At 39.9% G+C, this 12,876-nt stretch overlaps 1 protein-coding gene across 2 annotated transcripts in view; it reads right to left on the bottom strand.

The window, feature by feature from the left end:
• Positions 1–12,876, bottom strand: part of VWF (von Willebrand factor) — a 195,832-nt gene that overhangs the window by 46,471 nt on the left and 136,485 nt on the right. For both annotated transcript variants that reach the window (XM_056517205.1, XM_056517206.1), the window contains 4 exons: positions 11,635–11,840; positions 11,438–11,540; positions 11,276–11,350; positions 4,278–4,382 (listed from right to left, as the gene is read on the bottom strand). In XM_056517205.1, coding sequence (XP_056373180.1) covers positions 4,278–4,382; positions 11,276–11,350; positions 11,438–11,540; positions 11,635–11,840 — 489 coding nt within the window. The remainder of the gene's footprint in view (positions 1–4,277; positions 4,383–11,275; positions 11,351–11,437; positions 11,541–11,634; positions 11,841–12,876) is intronic.

Below are 12,876 nucleotides of genomic sequence, written 5' to 3'. Positions count from 1 at the left end.
CCGTGTTGGGGGTAGTAGTACAGGGGCTGAGGGACCGATCACGCCAGGTCTCACTTCTGAGACCCACTGCGATCATAAGTTATAAACCAGGGCACTAGCAGCATGCCACACCGCTCCACTCCCCTGGGATGTCTATGTAAAGCTGTGTACTTGATATTCATATTCCCCATCAGGAGCCCTGAATGGCCGGTGAAGTGAAAAAAAACTGTGACCCGTAGTTGATTGTGACCTGAGCTCCGCGCTCTCAGCCCTTCTCAGCGCTGATCACTGTTAGGGCTTTGGATTAGGGTTAGGGGTTACGGGTAGGGGATAGGATTATGGGTTAGAATTATGGGTTAAGATTAGGGTTAGGATTAGTGTTGAGCGGCATAGGCCATATTCGAATTCGCGAATATATGGACGAATATTCGTCATATATTCGCGAATATTCGCATATTCGTAATATTCTAGTTGTTTTTTTTTCGCAAAAGCGAACATTCGCAAATGCGAAAATTAACATACGCGAAAATTAGCATATAAAATTTTGCACCACAAGTGAAAATTTGCATATACGAAAATTAGTGTATGCAAATTTACGCATATGCGAAAATTCAAGCGCACAGTACTATTAGAGCCTTCTTTACACCACACAAGCTGGAAGCAGAGAGGGATGATCACTGTGATGTGTACTGTGAAAAAAAAAAAAAAAAAAACGAATATTCGTCATTACGAATATATAGTGCTATATTCGCGAATATTCACGAATTCACGAATTCGCGAATATGCGATATTCGCGAATAAAATTCGCATTGCGAATATTCGTGAGCAACACTAGTTAGGATTAGGGTTAAGGGTTAGGATTAGGGGTTAGCATTATGGGTTAGGATTAGGGTTAAGGGTTAGGATTAGGGGTTAGCATTATGGGTTAAGATTAGGGTTAAGATTAGGGTTAGGATTAGGGTTAAGGGTAAGAACTAGGATTAGGGGTTAGGATTAGGGATAAGGGTTAGGATTAGAGTTAGGGAGTGAGAGGGAGATGGCTGCAAAGCAGAAAAGTGTGTCCCTGTGTTGAGGGTCACATTTCACTACAGGGACACAGTTTTCTTCATTACACCGGCACTGACTGGCCATTCTCAGCAAGGTTTTTGAAATTATACAGTGATGTTTAATGTTTTTACAGAGAGCCGTCCGCTTCCCTGGCAGGAGCCGTCCCTTCTACTACTGCTCCAGATCATGGAACAGACACTGTTGACCTCAGTTTTGTAAAAAAAAAAAAAAAAAAAAAGGCACAAAATCGTACAAAAACTTACTCAACCAAATACATCTAGTTGTGTAAGTTTTTGTTTGGTAGGTCAATTTATACAGTTTTCTATATGGTTGAATACAGTTTTAAATAGAAAATGCATACTGCAACCGTATAGAATAATCTCGATGTGAATGCACCCTTAGAGGGACACACATGGGGCATTGAGGACACAGATACCAGTAGTTAAAATGTTATCTTTCTGGTTTTTTTCCTCCTTGCCTTTTCAGAGCTATAACTCCTTTATTTTTCCAACCACAGACCATTATTACTTTGTAATGACACCTTTAATTTTACAATAATTAATAATATACGACGCAATGATAAAATGATTATTTGTGAAGGGAAATTAAGAAAAAAAAAATTTGCAACATTGGGGGATTACGCAGTCCACTTTACTGTAAAACTGCCATGTTTTCTATTTTCTCTGGGTCACTATGATTAAAATGATACCCATGGTTACATAGCTTTTCTATTAATGTTCTACTTTGGCATAGCACTGATCAGTACGATCGGTGATCTGCTTTTATAGCCTGCCAGATTGCAGACCTAGACATTTTCCCAGAAAAAATATATATATCAATCTGCTCAGATTATCCTGCTGTATACCATAATACTTGCAGCAGGGGTGGTATCTGCTTACTGGGTGGATTGCCTGCCTAGTGGGGGAGCTACCTGCCTAACGGGGGGATTACCTGCTTGCTGAGGGCAACCTACCTAAAGGGGCCATTACATGAAAACTGGGGGGACTGCTTTTCTACTGGAGGAGCTACCTGGCTAATTAGGGGGATTGCCTACCGATATGGGGGAAATGGCTATCTGGTAGGGACTGTTGCCTTCTGGGGAAGCTACCATTGGCTGTCCAGGGATTCTGGGAGTTGTTGTTTTGTAACAGCTAGAGGCAAACTGGTTGAGAAACTCTGATATACACAGTATTCAGTAAACAGGGATGACAGAAGACTGGAGGGGCCTGCTTTTTTGGTCAGGGTTCATTCTGAATCTTAAAGAGCTTCTCCAGTTTAGATGACACATTTTAATATACTGTGTTAAAGGGGTTATCCAGGAATAAATAAAAAAAAACAGGCCTAATTTCTTTCAAATACCACTCCCTGTCTGTCTCCACTTTGGGTGTGGTATTACAACTAGTGTTGAGCGGCATAGGCCATATTCGAATTCGCGAATATTCGCGAATATATGGACGAATATTCGTCATATTCGCGAATATTCGCATATTCGTAATAGTCTTGTTTTATTTTCGCATTTGCGAATATTAACGCATGCGAAGATTTACATATGCGAAAATTTGTATATACAAAAATTAACATATGCGAAAATTCGCACACCAGTCTCACACAGTAGTATTAGAGCCTTCTTACACCACATAAGCTGGAAGCAGAGAGGGATGATCACTGTGATGTGTACTGTGAAAAAAATATATATATAAAAAAAAAAAAAAAAAAAACGAATATTCGTAATTACGAATATATAGCGCTATATTCGCGAATATTCGTGAATAAAATTCGAATTGCGAATATTCGCGAGCAACACTAATTACAACTTGGCTCCATTCACTTCAATGGAACTGAGCTGCAGGACTACAGAGTCGGGGGCCTTTCTTTAGAATCCCCATCTTGAAGGTTACAAAGAGTTTGCCAGGTTTACCCATAGATGACATCTGATCGTTCGGGATCCCAGCTGGGAAACACTTTGTCACCCACTGGTGAGCTAGTGTTGCTCGCGAATATTTGCAATTCGAATATTATTCGCGAATATCGCATATTCGCAAACTTCGCGAATATAGCGCTATATATTCGTAATTACGAATATTCGTTATTTTTTTTTTTTTTTTTCTTCACAGTACACATCACAGTGATCATCCCTCTCTGCTTCCAGCTTGTGTGGTGTAAAGAAGGCTGTAATACTACTGTGTGAGACTGGCGTACGAAAGTTCGCATACACGAAAATTAGCATATGCTAATTTCCGCATATGCGAATTTCCGCGTGTGCTAATTTTGTATTTGCTAATATCCACACATGCTAATTTTCGCATACGTGAATATTCGCATATACGAAAATAAAACGAGAATATAACGAATATGCGCATTTTTTGCGAATATACGACGAATATCCGTCCATATATTCGCGGATTCGAATATGGCCTATGCCGCTCAACACTAGTGTTGCTCGCGAATATTCGCAATTCTAATATTATTCGCGAATACTAAATATTCGCGAATATAGCGCTATATATTCATAATTACGAATTTTTTTTTTTTCCTTCACAGTACACATCACAGTGATCACCCCTCTCTGCTTCCAGCTTGTGTGGTGTAAAGAAGGCTCTAATACTACTGTGTGAGACTGGCATGCGAAAATTCGCATATGCGAAAAGTAGCATATGCTAATTTGCGTATGCTAATTCTGTATATGCTAATTTTCACATATGTAACTTTTCGCATATGCGAAAATAAAACGAGATATAACGAATATGTGAATATCCGCGAATATATTACGAATATTCATCCATATGTTCGCGAATATTCGCGAATTCGAATATGGCCTATGCCGCTCAACACTACTCAACACTAGCGAGGACACTAGGGATTGAATAAAGGGAAGAACCACTTTAAAGGAGTACTCCCCTGCTCAGCGTTTGGAACAAAATGTTCCGAATGCTTAGAGCCGGTGCCGGGAGCTCGGATGTCATAGCCCCTCATGATATCACGCCCCGCCACCCTCAATGCAAGTCTATGGGAGGGGGCGTGATAGCCATCACGCCCCCTCTGATAGACTTGCATTGAGGGAGCGGGGAGTGACATCGTGAGGGGCGGGGCTATGACTTCACGAGCTACCGGCGCCGGCTCTAAGCATTCGGAACATTTTGTTCCAAACGCTGAGCAGCGGAGTACCCCTTTAATGTAAATAAATATGTTGGCCAGCCCGGGCCTCAGATAAAAGAAGGCAATAATAGACAAATACTATTTTGCAAACCTACCGCACTCATAGACGGGTTTGCACTCTCCTGGGTTGATCAGGACGGGTTCCATTCCATTCTCACAATGTGGCACTGAAGGGATTTCACAGGAGCTTTTATCACAAACTATAATAAGGGAACAAAAGAAAAAATTAAATATGTAAAGAATAAAATAAAAAAATATTTACAAAAACCTTACAAAAGACAAAAACTTAACATGTAATATAGACGAGACTTTGGGAGTCAAGTCATTAATAAACGGCCCAATATCTGTGGATAAATGATGAGCATTAGCATAGATGACACACGGTCACTAAGGGCCCCATTACACGGTGCAATTATCGCCCAAACAGGCCAGTATTGCCCTATGTATTAGGGTCAGTGATCATCTGACTAATGAGACTTCAAACCCCATAAAGAATTTAGTAGTGTTGCTTGCGAATATTCGCAATGCAAATTTTATTCGCGAATATCGCATATTCGCGAATATAGCACTATATATTCGTAATTACAATTATTATTTTTTTTTAATCACAGTACACATCACAGTGATCATCCCTCTCTGCTTCCAGCTTGTGTGGTGTAATGAAGGCTAATACTACTGTGTCACACTGATGAGCGAATTTTCGCATATGCGGAAATTTACATATGCAAATTTTCACATATGCGAATAATATATATATATATATATATATATATATATATATATATATATATATATATAATTTTCGTATATACGAAAATTTGTCCATGCGACATTTTCGCATATGCGAATTGTTTGTGGGTACTATTTTTATACATGTACATTTTCATATATACAAAAATTTCCATATGGAAATGTTCACATATGCGAATGTTTTTCATATAATAATTTTCGCATACGTAAAAAAAATTTGTCCGTGCAAAATTTTCGTATATACGAATTTTTATGGGACCTTTTTATTACATTTGTACATTTTTGCATATACGAAAATTTACATATGCAAAATTTTCACATATGTGAATGTTTCTTTTTTTTGTTGTTTTTTTGTACATAATAATTTTCGTATACGCGAACATTTTTACCACGCGACATCTTCGCGTATGCAAATTTTAGTGGGTATCAATTTTAGAATTGTAAAATTTTCCTATATGCAAAGTTTTCGCGCATGTAAATTTTCGCAGAGGACAAAATTTGCATGCGCGAAATTTTCGTATTTTCGTATAAACGAATTCTCGTGTATACTAATTTATATCTATGTTAATTTTTCGTTGGCATATGCGAAATTTCGTGTATGCAAATTTATACATATGCAAGTTTTCGCATATGCGCATTTGTGCATATGCAAATTTTTGTATACTCGAATGTTCGCATATGCGAACATAAAACGCTATTATTTTGCTTATGCGAATCTAGCGAATATATGGCGAATATTTGTCCATATATTTGCGAATTCGAATATGGCCTATGCCGCTCAACACTAGAATTTAGTCCCTACATTTAATTCAAACCCCCCCCCCCCCCAATTAATTTATATCTCAAACATCAGACCTCAAAAATAAATTCAGAACCCCAAAAATGTTTGACCCCAGACCTCAGGTCCCAAATGTGTATTGAAATCCCAGACCAGATACATTTATATGGACCTCAGACTTTAGACTACAGACCCCGAAATTAATTCAGACTCCAGACATGAAACCCTAAAAATAATTTATACCCAAAACTACACATCCCAAAATGAATTCATACTCTAGAATAAACTCAGACCCCAGACCTGAAAAATGAACAAGGATCCAAGACTTTAGACCTCTGAAAATGAATTCATACCCTAGACTACACACCCTAAAATGAACTGAGACCATAGCATGAACTCAGACTCCAGACTTCAGTCCCTAAAATGAATTATGACCCCAGACAAGACCTCCAGAATGTTTCATATCCCCCATCCCATAAGTAATTCAGACTCCAGACTTTAGACCCTAAATTTAATTTAATCCCTCCTAAATTAATTTATACCCTCAAAATGAATTCACAACACAAAATAATAATTCAGACTGTAGACTACAAAAAACTAATTGTCATCCCAAAAATGTATTTGAACTCCAGACCTCAGGTCCCAAAAACGTCCCATCAGACTCCAAAATTAACAATCTTTCCTGCAGCACCCCCGTTCATTAGCTGAACGGAGCGAAGATCGCTCCATGCTGGATGACTGGCGGTGCAGGGCCGGAGGCTCGTGATGTCACGGCCATGCCTCCTCAATGCAAGTCTATGGGAGGGCTCATTGACTTGCATTGAGGGGGTGGGGTGGGATGTCATGAGGGGGCGGGGCCTTGATGTCACGGTACCCTGGCCCCTGTATCGGCCGTCATCAGCCATGCAGCTAATGAACGGGGGTGCAGCAGGAGAGGTTGCGGGGGGCCCTAGCGGCGGGACCCCCGCGATCGGACATCTTATCCCCCATCCTTTGGATAGGGGATGAGATGTCTAGGGGCGAAGTACCCCTTTAACATGTCTATGGTGGATAACCCCTTTAAGAGTTATAACTTAGTTTAGCATAGAGTAATAAAACATTTAGGAATTTTTAAATAATTTAAATAATTTTTGAAATAAAATCATCAAAGCAAATGTTTTCTAAACTAAGAAATGAGGTAATATATGAAGCCGTCGGCTTTTATCAGCTGTCATACTTTAGTGTTGACAGAAACACATCGTATAATCTCTTACATTTTTATGTGAAATTGTTTCCTTGGAAGGAAGTAAACAATTTCAAATAAATCTAATGTAAAACATACAAAGAATCAAAGCAGCATAAGCCGGAGGAGGCCCCTAGGATTTCAAGTCAACAAAGCTCTGACATCTCGTATAGAGCCTGGGGGTACTAAGTTTAACACCTACATGGGCAGATTAGGACCCGCCATTTACACATGACATATAGTTTCCAGGGAAAGGAACTTTTAAAATTTGTCAAATAAAAGATTAAAGGCATCTCAAATCGTTTACTTAAAAAATGTAAAACGATTTTCAAAATTAGGAGGACGATGTGTTCGCTGTCTATTTATCACTATGGCAATGTCCCGCCAGCTGGAGAAGGCCATCACTGACTAAGAACTTGTCCTAACAGGGTGTAGCGTAACCTTCAGAGACGACACAGATACTCACCTTACCCTGAGGTCTTTCCACTATGTTTAGTCTTGCCCAAATCTTTACATGCCTACGACACTTAAAGGTGCAGAAAAGTGTTGTCAACAAGAAGACTACAACAAAACAAAAGTAGCACAAAAGGGACTCCGTACTCAAAGGGTCCATCCCATTAAAAAGATTTATTACCTATCTAGAGGATAAGATGAGCAATGTATGATTGCTGGGGGCGTCCATTACTGATCACTAAAATAAGGGTCTTCACTCCCTTGGCATCCCAGTTTTAGGGATACAGTAAAGGGAAAAAAATTAATCCCCCCTCCTGATTTTGTATGTTTGCCCGCTGACAAGGAAATGATCAGTCTATAATTCTGATGGTGGAGACAGAATAACAACAACAAAATCCAGAAAAATGCATTCCACATAAGTTGTGAATTGATTTGCATTTTACTCTGCATGGAGGGGGCAGGTTCCGAAGAATCAGCTCGACGGCTGTCTCGCCATGAGGCTGAGAGGGTCTAGAGCCGAGGTACTTTTGTGCCTCGGGGAGTGGTGAGCCTGAGGTGCCGAAACTCACTGGGTGTACTGGCTCAATGAGTGGAAGAACGGGCACCATGATCTCTTTACCTTGTGGCACTCACCTCTTGATTCCTGGCCTTCTGGCTAGGATCAGAGAAATTTTTATAGATCCGGCCAATATATCTGCGCACGATCACTTGTTTATTTATTTTATTTGTCACTGTGTCACTTTTTGCGTGTTCACAGGATTTATCAAGATGCGGTAGCCTTTCTGGGTGTCCCTCCAAGCGGTCTAGGGGAGGTGTATGTGGCCACTAGGTTCCGCACTTCCCTGCAAAAACCCTTGGTACTCCTGCATGGGCAGGGTACTGACTGTTATCGGCTCTGCGGGCAGACACCTTGGCTAACGCCAAGGGGGATGCCGGGAGCATTTGTGGTCCCTTAGTAGCTTCGGCGAAAAGGGACATTGAACCTGGAACCTCGCACGTACCTTTCGGTCCGGAGGCGAAGGGTAAGGTTTGTTGGGGGGGGGGGCCTCTCTCTCCTGTCGGAGAAGGGCTTGCGATAGACCACATCCTCTGTGCACATTTTTTTAGTGTCCATGTTTGCACTTTTTCTTGCACTTTGGGTGATTCGAGAGCACGTTCTTCGGCTAAAGAAAAAAAATAATAATAAGTATCCGATCCCCTATCAATCAGTAACATTTCTGTCCCTGGTGTTTTTATACATTTAACAAGCTGAGATCAGGAGCAATCTCTTAAAGGGAATCATTTAGATATTCATTGGAAAACATTGGGCATGTACATGTGCTTTCTTGAGCAGGGGGACCTTGCAGGCGCTGCTGGATTGTATTTCTTTCCAGCGTAGTGTGTTACCGATTGTTTTCGTGGTAACTATGGTTCGAGCTGCCTTGAGATCATTGACAAGATCCTCCCGTGTAGATCTGGGCTGATTCCACACCATTCTCATGATCTTACATGGAGTACCCCAACCATTTGTGAATAATGGCACCAACTGTTGTAAACTTCTCACCAAGCTACTTTGTGGTGGTCTTTTATCCCATTCCAACCTTGTGTAGGTCTACAATCTTGTCCCTGACATCCTTGGACATCTCTTTGGTCTTTTGCCATTGTGGATAGTTTCGAATCTGATGAATTTTCTGTGGACATATGTCTTTTATAAGTAACAAGCTGAGATTGGGAGCAGTTTCTTTAAAATAGTGCTCTTAATCTCTACTCGTTACCAACTTACCTGTGTAAAAGACACCTGGGAGCCAGAAATCTTGCAGATTAATAGGGGATCAAAAATGCTAATCAATTTATAGCTTATGTAAATTTTTTCCTGGATTTTTTAATGTTATTCTGTCTCTCACTGTTTAAATAAACCAACCATTAAAAGTATAGACCGATCATTTCTTTGTCAGTGGGCAAACATAATAGATCAGCAGGGGATCAAATTATTTTTCCTTTAATGTATTGGGGTCCACACTAGTAAATAAATATGTCTCTTGGTATTGGTGGTAATTAATTCCTAGATTCAAAGGATATTCTCAAATTTAAAGTCAACTATTTATATCTGAAATGTCTATGGCATTGTGTCTACAGCTACTCAACAGGCATATCTATCTCCATGGTAACAGACTACAAATGTCCCCTGTGTAGTCTGATCCTGCAGTCTTATAGGCCGCCAGCTGTACCTCACTTCTCTGTTTGTGCTCTCTATCTGTCCCTGTTTGGAAGATTTTTTGTCATTTTTGTAATTTTGTAAGTCTAATGTGATTTCAAGGCTCAGCTGTTTTAATAATATGAATCAAAGGCCACACACATTGCCATCTCCCGGATCGGGCTGCTTTATCTGAAATGAATTACTATCTGGCGTTCCGCAGCTATTGACGTGTCATTCTTGGAATCCATCGCACTAGATAGACACTGAGTCAGTCCTAATGACAAAAATATTTTCCACAGGAATATTAAGGTTTACATTCTCCGATGGCTGCCAAAACCATGATATTTCCAAACCCATTATGGCCAGGGAAGAAGACAAAATGTCTTATCTCCAAGAACAGGAGTAAAAAATGTAATGGCTTTATCATAGGAAGCCAAAATTAGAAAACAAAGACAAAATCATAAAAACAAGAAAGAACTCTAAAGCAATGCGAGAAAAACATTTCATACATGATGATAATTCTACTCGAAAATGAAAAGTTATAGCTTTATATCTACCATGTTTTATTACGAGATGGGTAGAATGCTAAAATATGGGAACATGTTTGTCGGGGCCTGTAGGCCTCGACATCTAGTCACATTACACCACTCAAAGTTATACAGAACCATAAAAGTCAATGGGGCCCACATTGTACCAATATTTCTATCCAATCTCCATGAAGGGTTTTCCGTCAGTAAACAAATTATAGCATGTTTCATCCAATGCTGTACTATGCAAATATTCTCCAAATATGACAGGACATGATTATAAGCAGACCTGCCAATAGTTTAAGTACTAATTCTGTCAAGGGGTTAGGAAAATAAGGGTCCCAAATGCACCCGTGGGCTACCATCCAATGGCTATGCTCTAATTGCTGCAAAGGAGTCATGATTTTTCAGTGATAAAATAAATGGTCCCCAATTAATGGACAGTAATGGGCAAACTTGGTTCCCAATATGGTGCTTGTCACTTTAGTTTAAATGCACAATTAGAATTCTAGTATTCTGTATATTTATTATACATATATACATATTTTTATCCTTGACTGTATACTGGGCTCAGATGTTCATAATAGGGTGCAAGATGGAGGTTAATGAGCATTCAACTGGGTTCAGAAGCTACTAAGGTTACAATAAGTAGGCCTGACTAAAAATAGGCTCCATATAAGTCTTATATATTGAAAGGACACACAACTTAGTTCAAATATATTCCACTACCTCGTATGCAGTTGACCATCCAAACCAAGTCTTGTTTTATGACACTTCACACTTCTCAAGTCAGCCACTGGGGTGCGAGGACTTCAAGAACAGAGGTCTACTGCACGTTTTTCCAATGCAGAGAGTTCCTCTAACAATAGCAGGTATCACCTGGGGTAAAGTCCTGGGAAAAAAGTGTGGAAACTCACCCAAGATTTCCACTCAAAGGCTGGTCCTGCAGGGCTCCTGCTAATGGGAATGGTGTTTCTGCTGTGGGAAAAAGTGCAGGAACCTAGTTCCTATGCGTTTCTGCAGGATTTGAGCCCTGGGTATCACCACCAAGTTGGTAACCCAATCCAGTCCCACATAAATGATCAGACTCCATAGATATGTTATACTCCATCTGTTTTGCTATTTATTACTATAGTAATTACTTAGTAGAGCATTGTTTTCTTAACACTTATGACTTAAGTACTCACCACATTCATACTCCGGGCAGCACTGATCAGAGCTCCTTTTGAGTGAAGGAACTTCACACGGACCGCAGGTCAAAGCTACATAGAAAATTACAAAAAAGGAGTCAGTATTCAATCATTGAATATCTATGGGCTCTCAAAAGTTGACCGTAGACTTTGTATTACGTTTGACTGTAGGACAGGGCATCGAGGAGCAGTTGGTAATTCTATCGTCAAGGCAAATGCAGATACTACAAGGGTTGTGTATAGGGATCCAGGTTTTCAAATGCTAAAGAACAAAAGAAACCAATGATTCTAATGCAATGGATTGTCCTAAAGGCATAACTTCAGGAAGTTTCGGATAAATATAATATTATATTGACCTTGTAGTTGTTTCCATACTCATCAGTGCATTGGTTGCAGACATCTTGTGAAACACATTTCCCGTTTACTATCACCTCTCCCTCTGGGCAGAAGCAACCTTCTGTAGGATGGTCGAAACACATAGTTTTGCTCGGTGTCTTCTCACAGTCCTGGTCACATCCTACATGACAATGGCTATACACCATGGTACTGGGACAGGTCATTGCTGCAGATGAGATGAAGAAGAGGATAATAAGCATATGGTCAAGTGTCAGTGCTTAGATACATTTATCTTATATCTTTTTTATTTAGACATCCATCATATGAATCTAATATGGTGACCTGTATTTTCTTCATGTATATAGCCCGCTCCTTGCAATATATAGTGGTAAATCAATGCCTAAGACAAGTCAAGCCAATACACTTTCTTCTCCAGAATTTTTTTATTTTTTATTTTAGGGATGTCCCAATACCAATGTTTTTAAAACCAAGAATGTGTACCGATACTTTTTATCAAGTACTTACCAATACCAATTATCAATATTTTTTTTTTTAATGCCATGGGACAGCAGAGGTGGATCTAGACTTTGTGAAGCATTAGGCGAAAGTTGAACATGAGACCTTCATTGACACTCACAATAAGATATGTCCCCAGAAGAATGGTAGGAAATCTCTTTCCCTATTAGATAAAAGCCCCCAGTATGTAGGTAAATCTCTGTATTAGGTAGAAGTCCCTAGTAAGTAGGTAGGGAATCTTCCTATTAGCAACAAGCCCCAAGAAGATAGGTAGAAAAGCTTGGTTCTAATAGGTAGTAGCCCCGAGAAGATAGGGAATTCCCCTATTAGGTAAAAGTCAACAGTAGATAGGGAATGTCCCCAATTAGGTAGAAGCCCTATTAGGTAGGTAGTAAATACCCCCTATTAGGTAGACTTTAAAAAAAACCTTAGACACAAGTTGAACATGACACTCACAATTAAGATATGCCCCCAGTAGTTAGGTATAAAATCCCTTCCCTTATTAGAAAGAAGCCTCCAGTAGGTAGGTAATCATGCCTATTAGGTAGAAGTAAGTAGGTAGGGAATCCCCCTATTAGCTAAAAGCCCCTAGAAGATAGGTAGATAGGGAACCCTCCCTTATAGGTAGAAGCCCGAGAAGATAGGTAGGTAGAGAATTCCCCTATTAAGTAGAAGCCACCAGTAGGTAAGGAATCTCCGCTATTAGGTAGAAGCCCCGGTAGGTAGGGAAAACCCCCTATTAGGTA

The sequence above is a fragment of the Hyla sarda genome, chromosome 4 (assembly GCF_029499605.1).
Source record: "Hyla sarda isolate aHylSar1 chromosome 4, aHylSar1.hap1, whole genome shotgun sequence".
NCBI classification, from domain to species: domain Eukaryota; kingdom Metazoa; phylum Chordata; class Amphibia; order Anura; family Hylidae; genus Hyla; species Hyla sarda.
The sequence above is the reverse complement of the archived record's forward strand: the minus strand, read 5'-3'. Positions and strand labels throughout refer to the sequence as shown.